General features: G+C 24.9%; 2 protein-coding genes across 3 annotated transcripts in view; both read right to left on the reverse strand.

Moving 5' to 3' along the window:
* LOC126901549 (craniofacial development protein 2-like) overlaps positions 1–19,144 on the reverse strand; it is a 265,790-nt gene that overhangs the window by 142,004 nt on the left and 104,642 nt on the right. The window lies entirely within an intron of this gene.
* LOC126901560 (uncharacterized) lies at positions 2,177–13,137 on the reverse strand. Of its 2 annotated transcripts, none has more exons than XM_050678103.1 (4): positions 12,985–13,137; positions 11,978–12,128; positions 8,178–8,420; positions 2,177–2,414 (listed from the first exon to the last, which is right to left on the reverse strand). In XM_050678103.1, the coding sequence occupies exons 1-4, from the start codon at positions 13,060–13,062 to the stop codon at positions 2,371–2,373; spliced, it is 516 nt and encodes a 171-aa protein (XP_050534060.1). In that variant the 5' UTR covers positions 13,063–13,137; the 3' UTR covers positions 2,177–2,370. The 2 variants fall into 2 exon arrangements, with proteins under 2 accessions (XP_050534060.1, XP_050534059.1); XM_050678102.1 differs by lacking the exon at positions 2,177–2,414 and adding an exon at positions 5,875–6,122.

The raw sequence follows: 19,144 nt of genomic DNA on the forward strand, positions 1-19,144 counted from the left end.
AAAAAAAAATTATATTGATATGTTCATTTTTGAAAAAGTTACGGCAGTTTTTAGTAAAAAAAATTGAAAAAATTTCGAAAATTAGCGATTTTTAAATTTGTAATTTTTTTGGAGGTTTCCCCCATTTACGGGGAACGAGGGAAATTTTTTCAATTTTGAAGGGTAATGTCTTCGACTAGATACGATTTGTGATCTTTTGACGTATCGTTGAAAGAAATCCGTTCAGTGAGAGCTGAGAAAAAGTGGTAACAGACACAAAAAAAAACACATCATAGTAAAACCAATACCTTCTCAGCTTCGCATCGAAGCTAATAAAAGGAATTTAAAATAAAAGAAAGTGATAAAATTATAATAGACGCAGGTCCCATTGTAGAGAATCCCTTTTTTTTAAGTCTTATATACACAGAGATACTAATTTATCGAAATAAACGCAAGACAGTATAAACGACAGTTAACACTGAAAGAAGAAATCACCATAAAACCAACTCAATCAATTACTAAAGGAAATAAAGGTAAGTGCGAATATTTATTTATATGTCATACTTCTAAAAAAATCACGTAATAAACAAAAAAAAATAGGAATAAATGAGGTAGGGATATTTTATTATTTAATAAATAAATAAAGTTCGACCCCGAGATACGACTCCATTCTTACCATCTTCAACTCGCTCATTCTCTTCTCTCTCCCTCTATCTATTCTTTATTCATTCATTTTCTCGTCTTTTTTTTTTGTTTATTACAGTCTACTCCTAAAAAAACATACCAGCCACCATTAAAAGGGTTCATTGATAAAATGACCAACACTGAGAAGGTAAATTATTAATTTAGTAGTTTTTCAAATCAATAAATGTATTTTTAATTTCATTTATTGTTCATACATTTTATTTCAAATTTATAGGAATTCTCTGAAAGTCCTTTATCCATACTGGAAAATCCTTATTGGAAAAATTTCTTCAAAACTATCCAGCCAAGTTTTATTGTTCCATCTAGGTAAGTAAATTTTTACTCAAATTTTCTTATGATAGTGAATTATAAAAGTTATAATTTTTATCTATATAATTGTGTGCACTATGAAAAACTTTTATAATTATTATTTAATTGATTGTATATTTAGTTGAAGGATTTACACAAACATAAAAATTGTTATGTAATATAAAGCTTTAAGTGATCTGTTGTACTAAATACTAATACATATATAATTAAAATTATAGGTAATATAGGCTATATTGTAATTTTAATATTTGTGAATATCCATGTAATCATTTTGCAATTAAATATACAATAAATTAAGTCAATATTAAATATTATAATTTAAATTATTTAACAATAAAATTTCCATACTATATATGTTTCTACGATATTATTATTATTATTTTAGTTGAAAAAAGTGATGTAGTTATATTATCATAGTTTACTAAACTACACTTAGCTTCTTATAAGGTTTTACTTTTCTGATTTGAGTTTTTGTTACCTACTGTCTACTGATTATTCAGTAATACTGAATAATGTTGGATGTTTGATTATGATAATTGGTTTCCAATTATCAAACAAAATATTATCTAAATTATTCAATTTAATGTTTCCTAAGGTATTTGTTTGCTGGTAAATTATTGAATATGGAATATTTTCGTCTCTCACTTGAAGTTGAAAATAAAATTGAAAATGATTCAAATATAGGTATTCAGGCTTATAGTTGGACTAACCTAAGATATACATTATGTTACTTGTTAGATTTTATGTGTAGAAATAATATTTGATTTAATTTTGAAAATATTGTAAAACAAATTACAAAAAAAACAATAGTTTGACAATGAAAACTTTATAAAACCAATTTTGATAAAATAAATTGATGCTTTTGAAACAATAAGAGAAAAATTAAAAATAATATTTAACTTTTGAAAAAAAAAAACGAATAATATGCATTAGGTAAATCATTTTACTCAAAACATTATTAAAGTGATTTTATAGAATCCATTTGACAGAATGAGATGACCATATAAAGATATATATGTATAAAGATGACATGTAAATTTGTAATACAACCCCTTATTAAAACTTGAATGTTTATCATAGTTATTTTACTCATTTTATTAATAATTATTTGTTATATCAATGTTTGGTGTTTTTTTTTTATTAGGAATGAAGGAGTGATAAATATAATTGTAACAATACCAGAACCAGTTTTTATAAAATCTATTGACACAGAAGACATACAGGTGAACACATGTATAAAATTATGAAAGATATTATTGAAAAATATGTAGCACTCAAGTTTTTTATTGTCACCACAGATAATGCAAACAATATGTGCAGGGCTTGTAAACTACTTGAACAAAAATATCCCCATCTTTCTTCTTATGGATGTCTTGCTCATACGCTTATCCTAATGATTGGAGACATTCGCAAATTAGTTTCTGTCAAAAAATATATAGATGATGTTTGTAAAATTATTAAAACTATTCGTGGACATGCTATTCTATTATAAAAGTTTACTAAAATTGGGAAAGAAAAGAAAATTATAATAACATTAAAACTAGCAATACTTACACGATGGGGTTCAGTTGTCTTAACTATACACTTAGCTACTGGTATATTAAATTGTGGTTCAATTGGATTAAACATTACTGATCAAGAACAAGTGGAAGCCATGCAATTTATTTGTAAAGTTGCAGAAGATTTAAACTACAGCCAAGCTGAGATTTCTGCTATTTTAATTGATTTAGCAAAATATTGAGGTAAAGAGGGCTGTGGCAAAACAGCTTTATATGAATTTTCGTTAAAGATAGAGAACCTGCATTATGGTGGAAAGGCATTTGTGGATCATCATGTCTGTCTAGTATAGCTCACCATATACTTTCAAATTCAGCGACTAGTGCTGCTACTGAACGCTCATTCAGCACTCAAGGCTTTATTCATAGCAAACGTAGAAATAGATTACTAAATTCCAGGATAGATAAACTCACATTTGTTAAACAAAATTTTAAATTATGTGGTGATGTGAAAGTTGACACCAAAAACGTCAGTAATTTAAGTGTAAATGTAGATACACTGAACCAAACCAATTATAAAACAGAAATTATTGAAGTTGAACAAACAACAAGAGCTGAAAAAATTAATGAAACTGGAAGTAATGAGGAGTCTTCACTTGAAGAGGAAAATATTGTAAATGAAGATGATTCAACATCAGATTCTTATTTTTGACTCTTTTTAGCGTTCAAATTTCAGTTATAAGAATTGTTAAGTTTGACATGGCACCGCCCGTTGCTTTAGGCTGGCGCTCATCCGTGTCTCTCGCGATATCAGCCGTCCAGCTTAATTAATATGACAATCGGTTGTCATCGGTTGTCTCTCCGCCCTTGACACTGAGATAAGGCTGCCGCCGAGTATGGATTACGGATATTGCGTTCTGTTCCGTTTCCGACGTTAACCTGGACTGGTTGCTGCGTTTCATTTTCATTGTTTTTTTTTTATGTTGTTTGCGATTATATTTATAATTACTACTCTTATTAACTGGTGACATTTTGCGCAAAGGTGTGATTGAAATAAATAAATATATATATATATATATATATGTTAAACTTTCTATACAAATCTATATAAATAAATATATGCATATAAAGGGTGCCCCAAAATTAACGCAAGATTTGAATTTGCCGCCATTTGTGCAGTGAAGTGTTGGCAACCCTGAAAAAAAGCAATTTGACAACTAAAACAAATGCACCCACAACGCGTGACTGTATGGTGTGAATTTTGGGCTAGAGGCATAATTGGGCCATATTTTTTTGAAAATGATGCTGGTTAAGCAGTGACTGTTACTGGTGCTCGATATCGCGACATGATTACACAGTTCTTTCTGCCAAAATTGGATGATATTGATGTGTCCAATATGTGGTTTCAACAAGACGGTGCCACATGTCATACAGCCTGTGAAACAATTCAATTACTGCATGAGACATTTCCAGGTCGTGTACTCTCTCGTTTCGGTGATCAAAATTGGCCCCCTAGATCGTGTGATTTAACACCATTAGACTTCTTTTTATGAGGTTATTTGAAATCACAAGTCTATGTCCACAAGCCCACAACCACCCGTGCATTAAAGGAGGAGATTCAACGCTGCATCAACGAAATTCAGCCACATTTATGCAGAATGGTCATGGAAACTTTCGACAAAGAGTGCGCATGTGCATGCAAAGCCGTGGAGGCCATTTGCCCGATGTGTAATTCCATACATAACCCTATCCTATGTACTTTATGAGTCAATAAAAATATAACTATCAAAAGACTAAAAACGGTGTTTTCTATTTAATTCAAATCTTGCGTTAATTTTGGGACACCCTATGTAATATGATATGTATATATATATATAATATAATATGTATAATTATATATAATTATACATATTTTTTGTGTGGTGTTCACCGTATACTGGATACGCGATAAGTTTTTTTAAATTTTGTTTTGTTAAAAAAAAAATTTTGTTAAATTTTTTATACATTTGTTTTATTGTTTTGAACTTTTGAATAATATTTATTATTTAAGTATAAAATAAAATAAATTGTTTTGACTTAATAAGACTAATAAATAATAATAAAGAATCGAGTCTTATGTCTATTTAAAAAAGTATATATTGATTATTATTTATTTAAATTAAATTTACTGATACCATTTAAAATATAAATCAAATTAGGGAATAAAATATTTGTCTAAATTTAAAGAATAATTTTAAACTTTTTAAAGCTAATTAACAAAAAATGTAAGTTTAATAAGTTAAATTAAAGTTACATTTTTAAAAAACATAAATTTTAGAAATTTCTGGAAATTTCCTCCAGGAAATTTCTTCAGAATTAAATTTCTGAAATTTAACATCTCTATTTAAAACACAGAAATTTTTTATGATATTGAAATTTTGAGTTATTTTACTAAATTTCTAAAATCTAGGGATTTTTCAAGTTTGGACGTTAATAGGTTCAATGAATTAAATTTGAGTTCTTTTGACGAATAGATCATCAAAATCAGTCCAGTAATATCTAAGAATTAATTTGGAAATACACATAAAAAAAAAAAAGTAATCATGGTAAAATCAATATCTTCTCAGTTTTGCATCGATTCTAAATTCATAATATTTTTAAACTTTTATTAATAACTTTGTAAATAAGGGTTGTAGGTTAAATATTTATTAACTTTCTTTTGAGAAAGTATTGTATAAAACTGTTTTTAATAAAATCATTATTTAAACGAAAGTGACTAATACTTGTAAAATGTATGATATTTTGTGAAATATTTTGAGTTTAAGGCAACACGTGCTAAAAATGTTAGATTGACCTGTAATATTGTAAATTAATTTTTTGATACAAAGTAATAAAACTTATAACTTCACACAAAAAAAATGTCTACATTCACAAGATTAGTGGCACCTTAGTCACTTAATTTCTACAACTTGTGAAATACATGTTTAGGAATTTGAAAATTAGTTTTTAACTTAAAAAAGTTCCGTTTACTTAATAATAAGTTAAATAACTAAGAGACCAAGTGTTATACCAAAATTTAACTATACCACCATCTTAAATGTTAAAAATCAATAGAAACTAACTTTTCTTAATTTAAAAATCTGTACTATAAAGAATAGAAATAAAGTTCATTTTTTATTTTTTTAACTTTATATATATTATTGAATGCGATATGAGGACATCTAATGTGAGCGTAGAGGATGTGAGAGATCGTGTCAAGTGGAAGTTTAGGATAAGGGTGGCCGACCCCAAGTAATTGGGATTAAAGCGAGGAAGAAGAAGAAGAAGACGTATATTATTTTCCATAATTGCACTTTTGTCAGTTATTTGTCATGCAAAAAATGAAAAATATTTATTGTACTTTGCGTATCTGTAGAATAGTATTTTATTGTGTAGCAGAAGAGTATAGACTAAACGATTACAGACATTTTAAATGCATATTGAGTAAAATTTCTGGTGTTACAATTTAATTTTTATACTTGATATTAAACTCTCGTTATTATTTTTATTTTATTTTAATTAGTATTGTATAACATAAAAAAAATATCATATAAGATGATAAAATATTTTCTTAATGTTCTTTTTTTTTTCTACCACTCAACACTTCCTTTAATTCTAGAACAATAATAAAGTTAATTAAAATTTATGTATGAATAATAGGGTAACTGTTAATTATGAACTTTAATAATTGCATAATTTATATTAATAAGTTTATCTTGTGAATAACTTTTGTGTACACCGATAAATATAACGAAATTTGTGGCTCTTAAAGTTATAAAGATATTGAGAAAATTTGTATAATTTCATAAAATAATCGACGTACTTATGTATAGTAAATAGAAAAAAAATATTTTTTATAGAAAAGCATTAAATCTACAAAAAACTTTTTCGTACAAGTTAATGTTTTTGAGAAAAGAAACTAAAAAATTACTATTAGGGTACCATTTTTAACTGTCTTGGGACATGCTTTAAAGTTGACCGATCGTTAAAAAAATTTTCATAATTATTTTGTTGATATATTCGTACAACTTTAGGAAGTGGCACTTGTAAATATTATTAAAAAAAAAACCAGCACAGTGTGATCGCGGCACTGTGGGGACGTGGCATAGTTGGGTCCAGTATAGATTTAATTTGACAGTGATTAAAATCGCTATCATAAGAAACGCTTCGATGCAAATCTGTAGATAGTGTTTAATTTTAAGAAATTGGTGGATAATTACAAAAGCAACATCAACTTCTATTTCCTTAATTATGTCCAGATTAGTAATTCTTTTACTTATATATTATATCATTTTTATAATTAATTGTTTTCAAATTATTATTGATTTTTAAAATGCTAAAAATTATTATTTTTTTTTGTCCTTTAAAATGAAAGTTTATTATAAAAAAAAAAATGAATTTCTGACAATAACTTTTAGCTCAATTTGCAAGTTTGAAATTGACATCATTAAATAGAAAAAACGGTTTCTCACGAGGGGAGACTACAGTGATGGGATCCTTGATATTTATTGAAGTTGTTGAATCTTAATGAGATAAAAATCAAATGATTTGAAAATTTTTTTCGAACTCAAAAAAAATGCAAAATGTTAATGCCACAGATGGATTTGAACTTAGTACCCTGTGCGTGAAAGACTCGAGTGTTACCGATTCGGCAACTGTTCGTCACTTTCGTTGCATGATAAAATTAACAATTTAAGCTAAGTCAAATTTAAAAGTTATTTTTGCGACTTTAAAAAAAAAATAATTTAAATAAGTTTCATTTCATATGTCTTATGAACTTTATTCTATGTCAATTAAATTATATAATATATATATAATATTATGTTATATATAATATAATATAAGTCAGTGAATTGCCCTTATAAGATATTTTAAAATAAAATACAAAACCCAGAATTTTAACACAAAAAAAGCATATTTTTGGATACGGTAGCCAATTGCACATAGAAGATAAGGTGTCCGGACAAATTTTTTTTTTTTATTTTATAGTACATAAAGTAAGCTTTAATTTGATATATGTTTAAAGGACGCAGTATTTCCGGAACATTTTCAAAAATTTAGTGCTATTTTAAATCCCCCCCAGTGAGCAGATTAAGTAATGAATTTTCAAAAAATTATATCAAATGATAGAAAAATATCTAAGGTTTTAGTATAAAAAAAAATTATGTTGATTTTTGAAAAAGTAATGGAAGTTTTAAGAAAAAAAAATAGAAAAAATTTCGGAAGTTCGCGATTTTTAAATTTGTAATTTTTTTGGAGATTTCCCCCATTTGCGCGGAACGAGGAAAAATTTTTCTATTTTTAACGGTAATGTCTTCAATTAGATACGATTTGTAATCTTTTGACGTATTGTTGAAAGAAATCGGTCCAGTGAGAACTGAGAAAAAGTGACATTAGATATAAAAAAAATAAAAATTAAAAAATAAACTCATCTTAGTAAAACCAATACCTTCTCAGTTTCGCATCGAAGCTAAAAACCAACCTAAGTAGCTTAGGATCATCCTAATGTATAGTTTTATAATTATTTTCCTCATTCACAGTAAGTAATTAAACTTTATATCTAATAATTAAATTTTTACAATTAATAATATTTTGTAATCTCAGTTATCATTACTAGATTTTGATACATTTTACATTTTAATATGTATATTTTTTAAACCTCAAAACTACCTTCAAGACAAATAAATCCATTTTCATCTTTATCATATGTATTTAAAGCGTCTTTAGTATTTTTCATAGTTTGATGAGGATTAATTCCAAGTAATATTACATGAAGTTCATCAACAGAGATTTTTCCATCATTATTACTATCAAAAGCCTTAAATACTTCAGTATAATCATCTTCTGTGATATCCCCTTCCATGGTGTCATCCAGGAATTTATTAAATTCCGTAAAACTCATTTTTTGATTTTCTAAAAAAATAAAATATTATTATTATTCCTATGGCAATGATTTTTATTGAATCTGCAAACGTACGTCGCATTCGTTTTTGATAAAATTGGCAATTTAAACTGATTAAAATATTAAAATTACTTTATTTGAAGAAAAAAAAAATTGAAATAAGTTTAACTTTATGTTCTATGTCAATTAGTTTTATATAATATTCATGAAAATCACTGTACCCCATTATAAGGTATATTAAAATAAATTAAAATACAAAACCCAAAATTTTAACACATAAATAGCATATTTTTGAATATGATAATCATGTTCACTATATCTCGACATTTTTTTTTTTCATAGTATAGTATATTACATAAGCTTTAATTTAAAATTAAATAAAAATTTCCATATTTCCGGAAAATTTTCAAAAATTCAGTTGAAAAAGTTTAACTAATAAAATTTGAAANTTTTCAAAAATTCAGTTGAAAAATTTTAACTAATAAAATTTGAAATCGTAAATTTTAACACCAAAATTGCATGTTTATTAATTAAGGCAACCGTTTGCACATAGAAGATTAGTCGTCGAGACAAAATTTTTTTTTTAAACTTATAATATTCATCATAAACTTTAATTTGACATCTATTTTATTACAATATAAATAAACCCAGCACAGGAGGGTCGCGGCACAGTGGTGACGTCGCATAGTTGGATCAAGTATAATGATATCTGACAGTGATTAAAATCACTATTAAAAAAAAACGCTTCGATGCAAATCTTTAGATAGTGTTTAATTTTAAAAAAATGGCGGAATATTCCAAAAGCTACATGATCTGCTATTTCCTTATTAATATTCTGATTAAGATAAAGTATGTCAAATGAAAAAGGGATTATTAAAAAATATTATTTCTCATAAAAAATTGTGTTGATCCATACACTTTTCAATAAGTTATATCATTAAAAAGTTAGAAATGTAAAAAATAAAATCGAGAATTTTCACACAAAAATAGCATATGGTAGCCATTTCCCCACGAAGACAAGTCCAGAGGTCAAATTTTTTTTCCATAATAAAGTACATTACATTAGCTTTATTTTAAGATATGTATAAAAGTGTCAGTATTTCCGGAATATTTTTAAAAGTCAAGTTGAAAAAGTTAATTTTTTGTGAAAATGTTGTCATTTTGAATCCCCCCTGTGGGCAGGTAAAGGGTCAAATTTATAAAAAAAATGATAGGTGATACCATCAAGCATCTATAAAAAAAAATTACATTGATTTGTTCATTTTTGAAAAAGTAATGGCAGTTTTAAGATTTGGTTGTGTATACTAGATATAAATTTGAAAAATAATATATAAGTTGAATTACTTTTAATGTGATTTTTATTTGAATATTAAAAATTATTTCATGTAAAGGTGAATTGCAAAATAGACACAATCAAACATAAAAATTAATAAATTACACTGGATTTTTAATTTTCATTTTTTAGAATCTAGAAATTTTTAACATTGTATAACACACTCTAATATTTTATAGCCTATAGCTAAACCTATTCTACAGTAAATACTAACTCATGTCCGAAAAATTACTAAAAAATCCTTGGTAAGTATAACGAGAACAATGTTACCATTATCAGTGCTAAACACATATAAATTTTTCAGTGGGCCAAGATCCCATTTAATTAAACTATTTTTAAATATTTCTATTGTCTTCTTTATAGCGTTGATAATGGTAATATTGTTCCCAAATACTTATTCACAATTTTCAATAATTTTTGCAATGAATTTTTGAGTTAAACGTTTCTATAACTTTTTAGTTTTAAGTTAATATTTTTTATTTTAAATGATATTAGACATAAGTGATCAATTTGTATTAAACTCTAAAATTCATGAAAAAAATTTTTTTTTTTGATAGACATTATATCAAAGAGGCAATTTTTCAACTAAATACAATTTATATTATAGAACAAAATATAGGATAAAAGGTTTATCATACTCCATTGGATTACTCACAAAATAAATACAATATTCAAAAAAAAAAAAAATGTTTGGTTTTTTTCCTTTCATACCAGTCTTGAATCAGGTATTACTTAATTGTTAGAATCATCCCTTATAACTTATAAGGATGTCAAATAAATTTTTTAATTAAAAATATTCATATTTAATAAGTTTATATAATAATGATCTAATTAATAAAATGGCTGGTCGATAACAACTTTTGGATTAGTTTTTAAAAAGTTACTATTATAGACTATTATAGACTGGTGGTAATGATTACTACTAATTTTATTATCGGACATATCTTAACCACACCTCTCCCCCTATGTATAAAAATGTTAATGACTTTCGAAGTACTGATCCTAGTGTTATTATAACCCTGTTATTTTCTTAATTAGATCATTTTAGCTTCGACGAAGAGCTGAAATGTTATTAATTTTATCATGATATTATAAAATAAAAATTTTTTTCATGTCTGTTACTACTTTTTCTCAGCTGTCACTGGCCCAAATTTTTTCAACGATACTTAAAAAGATGTCAAATCGCATCTAGTTGAAGACATAACCCTTAAAATTAAAATTTTTCTTTTGTTTCCCGTTAATGGAAGACATTCCCCAAAAAATTAGGATTTTTAAATCTGAATCAACTATCAATTTTATTAAATTTGGACATTTTTTACTTAAAACTGTCATAAATTTTTAGAAATAGAATAATGAAAAAAAAATTATTTTACAAATATCTTAGGTATTTTTTTTTTATATAGTATATTTTTTTTTTTGGACATCTGACTCTTAATTTGCCCACTGAGATGGATTAAAAATGGCTACTTTCGCAATGAAATTTACCCTATTGAACTTAAGTTTTTAAAATGTTCTGGAAATACACCGAGCCATAAACATATGTTAAATTAAAGCTTGTGTACATTCTATATTTTTAAAAAAAGATTGTTTTGATGACTTATTTTTATTATGAAAAATAAATTGTGCTGCTGTAGTAAAAAAAATTCTACTTGTGTGTTAAACTTTTCAATTTTATATTTGTAACTTTAAATTTGTATAAACTTTTGAAATATGGATAAATACATTTTTTTTTTTATAAATACTATATATATACTCCTTTTTTGTACCAATTATTAGCATTTTAATATATAGTGTGCAGATATAGTGTAGTTGTTGCTAATTTAATTATTGGACATATCTCTGTCGCCCCTATTCTCCTGCCTAGATATAAAAATTTAAATAATTTTTACAGTACTAGTCCAAGTGTTATTATCGGCCAATCATTATATTACTTAGATTATTTTTTTTATTTTATTAGCTAGTTATATATGTATGGCGCCATTTTAAAATAAAAAGTTTGATATCTCTTTAAGTCATAATTTGATGATTCTAAAAAGTAATTAATACTTGATAAATTAATTAATACATGTTGCTAAACAAACCAAACATTTTTTTTTTGAATATTGTATTTATTTTGCGAATAATTAAGTGGTATAATAAATCGATTACTTTGTATGACACTACCTTCAATTTTTATTTTTTAGGTTAATAATTTTAATTATTAATTAATTAATTAATTTTTTTTGTATGTACTACCGTTTAACTTATATTTATTAAACATTTCCAACAATTCTTCATCTTTCAATTTTATTTGTATACTCATCATAGTTTTAAATTCATCAAAGTTAATCGTATCTGTTGTCTCTTTGTTGAGTAGTTTAAACAACTTAATTGCATGATCTGTATTCTTAATAAAAATTAAATTTATATAATTAACAGTTAACACAAGGTACAATAGTTATCCAAAATAATAATTTAATAACATATTTTGTTTAAGCTTAAAGAATATGTAATGATTATATCATTATAAGTATTATTAATATAAAATTAAATTTAACATATTTTTATGCTATGATATCAGTTAGATGACTTTTTATGTATTAAACCTATATAAAAATTACATTTTCTAATTATTCATCTTATTTTCTATTAGTGATTCACAAATTATTATTATCATATATTGATCACAAATTTTGCATATCTCATTTTTATAATCATTAAAATAAATTTACTGAGCGTCGTAAAAAAGGACATTAAATAGTTTTCTAAATTTCATCCTAATAATCCTATTAACTGAAAATTGTTATGGCTTTAATCATTAAAATCATGGTTTTTCTTCCTCCTGTAGAATCTATATAAACTTCTATAAAAGTTAAAGTTAAATTAATTATAAGCCTAAAAGAATTAGTGATGCTCGAATATGAAATAAATAAAAAAAACTTCTACCTAACTAATTTTTACTTATTTGTGAAAGAAAAAAAGAAATAAGTCTTTAATTATTAGATTGATAAATGTCAAGTTAATACGATGTAGAGAAATGCCGGGAATCATATAAAATAAATTAACAATAAAATAAAAAAAATGTTTTTTAATACATTTTTATGAAAATATTATGAAACAAAAAAATTAGGAGTATTATTTTTACAAAGTCTACTGTATATAGAAAAAATGATTTTTGTTAAAAATTTAATGAAATAAAACACACATTGTGCAAAATGTATTTAAAAAAAATTTATTAAAATAATTATTTTAAGGATAATTACCGATGAACTGCTTGATGCATCAATGTATGTAATGAAAGTACACACAAAACAAAATATTAAGACGATTTTATTATACATTTTGTGGTTATATTACAACGTATGAATTAACTACAACAGGTAAATACAATTAACGAATTTGAAAATGGTGTATAAAACGGCAGTTTATATAGTAAATTTTGGAGACATTTTTAATAACATATTGATTTATAGAGCTGTTTATGCATGAAAAGAATCAAATTTAAAATTATTTTTGTGACCTATATGAATCAATTTTATATATTTACATAAAAAATCCCTCAAACAAAATTTTATGAAACCATCATAGTATGAAAGACAGCATCAAATAGTTCATTAGAAAATAAATTTTTATTGAGAAACAATATAATTTTTAATGGTGTGTGTGCCTGTGATGGCACTCGTGAGTAGTGAGGATTGTCCACTACTAATTTATATAATATTTATCAATACGTAACATATTCAATAGCGATTTTATTTTTAATTATTTGTATAAAATTATTATACTGAAAATAATTTAATCTAAATTTTAATATATTCATTTAAACAATATTAGTTACATTTTACAAAATATTTTAATAGCATTAAAAAATGTAAATTGAGAATCGCCATCATTTTATAAACATACACTTATTTTGCTTTTCCTATAAAAAAATCAGTATTGTATTTAATTGTAAGTTGAGAGCAATTTTGAAAAGATTTTGGTATTTAGTTGAATTTTAGCTTCGAAGCGAAGCTGAGAAGGTATTGGTTTTACTATGATGTGTTTTTTTTTTTGTGTGTCTGTTACCACTTTTTCTCAGCTCTCACCGAACGGATTTCTTTCAACAATACGTCAAAAGATCACAAATCGTATCTAGTCAAAGACATTACCCTTAAAAATTGAAAAAATTCCCCCGTTCCCCATAATTGGGGGAAACCTCCAAAAAAATTACAAATTTAAAAATCGCTAATTTTCGAAATTTTTTCAATTTTTTTTACTTAAAAGTGCCATAACTTTTTCAAAAATGAACATATCAATATAAATTTTTTTTATATAGATGCTTGATGTCTTTACTTATCATTTGGTATATTTTTTTGTAAATTTGACCCTTAACCTGCCCACAAGGGGGGATTTAAAATTACAACTTTTTCACAAAAAATTTACTTTTTCAACTTAACTTTTGAAAATGTTCCGGAATGTCTGACACTTTTATATATATCTTTTATTAAAGCTAATGTAATATACTTTAATTTGAAAAAAAAAATTTGACCTCTGGACTTGTCTTTTTTAGATGCATTTTTTATATAGATGCATGATATCATTACCTTTCATTTAGTATATTTTTTTCATAAATTTAACCCTTAACCTGCCCAAAAGGGGGAATTTAAAATGACAACTTTTTCACAACAAATTTACTTTTTCAACTTAATTTTTGAAAATGTTCCGGAAAGTATGACACTTTTATATATATCTTAAATTAAAGGTAATGTAATGTACTTTATTATTCAAAAAAAAATTTCGGAATTTATTTTGTCTTCACGGTGAAAATAGCTACCAAATGCTATTTTTGTGTGAAAATTCTCGATTTTATTTTTCACATTTTTAACTTTATAATGCTATAACTTATTGAAAAGTATATTTTTTAAAATTAAACACTATCTAAAGATTTGCATCGAAGCGATTATTTTGATGGTGATTTTAATCACTGTCAGATATCATTATACTTGATCCAACTATGCCGCGACCCCCCAGTGCTGGGTTTTTTTTTTTTGTTTATAAAATTCATCTAAAAATATATAATTTTAAAGAGGTTTTTTTTTTTATATATAAACAAATGTGATGCAATTTGGTAAAAACATTTTAAAATATTTATTCATCCCAACATTAATCCTTAGGTATTTAAAAGATGCATTAAATTTTAAAATTTATTTTTTTATTGTTATAAAAACCTATTTCAAAATTTTGTTAAATGCGTAGTAATTTTAGTAATTTACTTTCAATGTTGCAAAAATTCGTAAAATAAATATTTAGTTAAGAACAATCTACTAAAATAATAAATTATCTCATGATTACCATACTTGTTTTTAAATTATTAAGTTCGCCAAAAAAATAAAATGACACTTAAATAAATAAATATATTATTTATTATGTTTGATGTAATCAAAATAATAAAATTATTTTTCTGAAATAAATTAAATTTAAATTTTGAATGTACTCAATTAAATAATATAAAAATACATTTTACAAAATATTTTACTAGTATTGAAGTAATTTTTACACAAAAGCAAAATATATAGATTTATAATTTTTATTTTTATTTTTCATTGTCGCCTTTTATTCATTATTGTACTTATAATATAACATTATTACAACTACTAAAAAGAGTACAACATGTTGCTAGTACGACGACACTCATTAATTATTTATGAATTAATGACACAATATCAAAATAAAAGATTAATATATTTTAAAATAACTGTATACTTTATTAACAGAAATAAAAACAATTTATTTACATCGGCTTAACTTATTTCACCAATAAAAATAAATAAATAATAAATATACATATAAAAAATAAATAATTAATATAAAACTAATTATTTATAAATAAAACCATTACATTTGTTAGGTAAGAGTCTTGGTATTTTTGTTTTTATAATACCGCTTTCCTTGCTTTTATCTTTCTCTTCTACATTTTTAACATATAGAATCGCATCTGCCTTATTTCTTAACTGTGCATCTATTATTTGGTTTATATGACTATTATATATTTTATCATTAGATTCATATTCATATCTTATTTACCGCAGTCCATGTTCTTCCATCAAAATAATAACTTAAATTTAACCATAAGATTATCTCCCTGTGCAAAATTTCTATGCAGTTCTCCACTATAATTAACTATATGTTTCATTTGTTTTATCTTTTATTGCCTGGTCAATAGACGAATGAAAAACGTCTAATATACAACATAATAATCGATCAACTATCAGTTGTGCTGGTGCTTCATTTGTAGTTTCACGTGAAATATTACGATAATTGAGCTAAAACCTGTTTAATAATATAAAAACATTTATTATTTTAATTATATCATCGGTCAATAAAGCGTGTTTTAAGGTTTTTACAGAATTTTTTGCAACTCTTTTCACTTGATGGATGACCCGGTACTGTTTTCAAACTATTTAAACCATTTAATTTTAAAAATTGTTTTCAATCACTCAATTGTAATAATACAAAAATAAGCAAAAAAGGTGTTTGGGGATTTATTGACCAATGTTGGATATTTGAGGATTTGGTCAATTTAGGAGCAACGAGGTTCTATCGGGGTTGTAGAGTCTGTAGGGTTTAGAACAATAAAGACAAGTAGATATAAAAATAAATTATTAAAGTTTCTCTATAGAGGTATTACAGATAACCTAACTGGTAAGTACCTGAAATTATACACTGAGGCAACGAAGAGGTGGCGGCTATCTTACGAATACCATGTAATGTGATTATGTATAAGGTACAAACTAGTCTGTAATAATTAATAAAGTTTAAAAATAAATATAAATATGTGATTTATTGCTTTATTATTCTTTAATCAGATTATTAATTCTAAATAATTGGGTTAATCTAAATTTACTTACTTCTTATATTTGGCTTGTACAAAGATCGTCAAGGTTTGCGTAAAGATTTGTACTGTCTCTTTTAAATAATAAAATGCTAACGCAAAATAATTGTATTCGATATCGCTTAAAAATGTACCGACGACAATACGGGGTCGTGGCTAGTTTGTTCAAAATAAATCAGATAGAAGGATTCTGAATTCCTTATTGAATTCATATCTTCAAAAAGAAGAGAGAATGAGCCGCTCACTGGCACGCTCGCTCACTGATGTGCAAGCAGAACTAAGCCTTTTTATATTATTTTTAATTACCCCCTTCATGGGTTGTCTTCAGCGCTTTTAGTGATTCTCAATTTATTGTATTAAATTGAACATAACATGAGTTATTTTAAGATAAGATGTATATTATATATATATAATAGCTAGTGTACAACAGTGTATATGTTATAACAGATAAATAAATTATTTTTTTGTATACTATTAATATAAAATGCAGATTATACATTTTTCATTGATAAATGTAAGATGCACAATGCAAAGCATTAGGCATATTACGACACAATGTTAAATAAAAACCATTATCTGAAACAATAGTATATGATAATCCCCACCTACTGAAAATTTCTGTTATCTGTTGTATAGAATTATTTGTAGTAATTTAAAAAATTATAGTTTTAGCTTCGAACCACTTAGAATATGTATCTAAATCTACAAAAAAATATTATTATGAATTGGACCAAAAAATCAATATAAACTTATTCCCAAATATTTACTGGCCTATTCAAATGTATCAAATGTTAATGGTGAATTTTGATTAAATTTTATTATTATATTCTGATTACATGTTATATGATTTATAAGTGTAATATATGAATAAATAAATATACATGTTAATAATTTATAAATATAAGTAGTACTTATTTTTAAAAAAATTTAATGATCCATACATTTTTCAAAAAGTTATAGCTTTATAAAATTAAAATATAAAAATAATTTTTTTACAAATATCATATATTTTTATTAACTTTGATGTCCGTTTTCACCATAAAAACTAAATAAAATCCGAAATTTTCCATAATCAATAAGCTTTAATACATACATAAGCTTTAATTTAAGATATATATAAAAGTGTCAGACTTTTCGGAACACTTTCAAAAGTTTAGTTGAAAAAGTTCTACTTTCTACATGCATATTTAAATTTCAACCCACCCTCATATATAGAGAAATGGTTCAATTTAAAAAAACAGTATGTCGAATGGAAGAAGTATATAAATATTATTTCTCATAAAAATGATTTAATTTTTGATCTTTTGACGTATCGTTGAAAGAAATCGCCTGAGAGTTGAGAAAAAGTGATACTAGACACAGAAAAAAAAAAATTTAAATAAAAAAAACACATCATAATACCTTCTCAGCTTCGTATCGAAGCTAAAATTAAACTTCGATAAACTAAAATATAACATCGTATTAGGTATATGCAAATTCTGTCGTGTAAAATTATTATTCGAAAAATTATAAATTATAAATTACAAAGAAAATTATAAATAAACACATATTTGTATTTTCGATCAAAAACAACAAAACTTAATTAGTGACGTATGCAGGACATTTTCAAGGGAAGGGTTTTAGCCCCTCTCTTTGGGTACGCTTCCGAACTCAATTATATTCAATTAAAAGAACACAATACAAGTACAATTATAAAATTTTGTATTTTAACTCAAAAGTATATAATTTTAGACATTAATATATATAACGTATGACTTAAGGCATCATAAGTAGCATCACCTCCGGTGGACGCTGACATTCAATCTACCGAGAACAAGCTCTTTTCGTTCTTATATACTCGTTAATAATTAATAAATTAAACAATGTTTTCACAATAATTTATAAAATAAATGTATTTAAAAAAAATAATTAATTGTAATAGAGACTAATATTTTATTTATAATTTGATTCTACAGTATTACAAAAATAAAGAAACAAATTTTTTGTCTTTTAGTTTCTGACGTTTTTTGAAGTTAAGTATTGGTGAACATATTATTTTTATTACTAAAAATAACAATTAAAGAACTGCCGTACATAATACATTTTGAAAATATTGTTTTATACCTTTAAAATATGAAAAAAAATGAGCTTCGGTTGCCTACTATACTGAGTGGCCCACCACTCACTGACAACATAAATAACTTTTGATCCAGTTAATATTTTTAGTTGATTTTTTTTTTAAATAATAGTTATACGTTAGGTCTTTAGCTATATCTCAATAATAAATTTTTTTACATTTTACTAAAAATATTAATTATTTTTAAATTTTAAATAAAATGTAAAAAAAAAATCTAAGATAGCTATTTTGTAGAGTAGAATTTAAGAAAAATTTTAGTAAAAAAATATCTTATTAATATTCAGTAGTAAATATTCTGTAGCGTTTTGAAGTTTGTAAAAATTTGAATTTTCATGTACTATTTTACGGTTATAAACATTGAAATACGTATTGAGAAAAGGACAGAAGAAAACGCTATCTTTTCATGATTACTGTGTATACATATGATGATAGT

This window comes from Daktulosphaira vitifoliae, unplaced genomic scaffold (assembly GCF_025091365.1).
Source record: "Daktulosphaira vitifoliae isolate Bord-2020 unplaced genomic scaffold, ASM2509136v1 Scaffold_3, whole genome shotgun sequence".
NCBI lineage: Eukaryota > Metazoa > Arthropoda > Insecta > Hemiptera > Phylloxeridae > Daktulosphaira > Daktulosphaira vitifoliae.

Excerpts from the sequence above, each read along its gene's own strand:
- LOC126901560 (XM_050678103.1), bottom strand. The coding sequence starts at position 13,062 with ATGTATAATAAAATCGTCTTAATATTTTGTTTTGTGTGTACTTTCATT. Across the intron at positions 12,129-12,984 it reads ATGCATCAAGCAGTTCATCG|AATACAGATCATGCAATTAA; the intron begins GTAATTATCCTT and ends ATTTTTATTAAG. Across the intron at positions 2,415-8,177 it reads TGGATTTATTTGTCTTGAAG|AAACTAATTTGCGAATGTCT; the intron begins GTAGTTTTGAGG and ends ATTTTTTGACAG.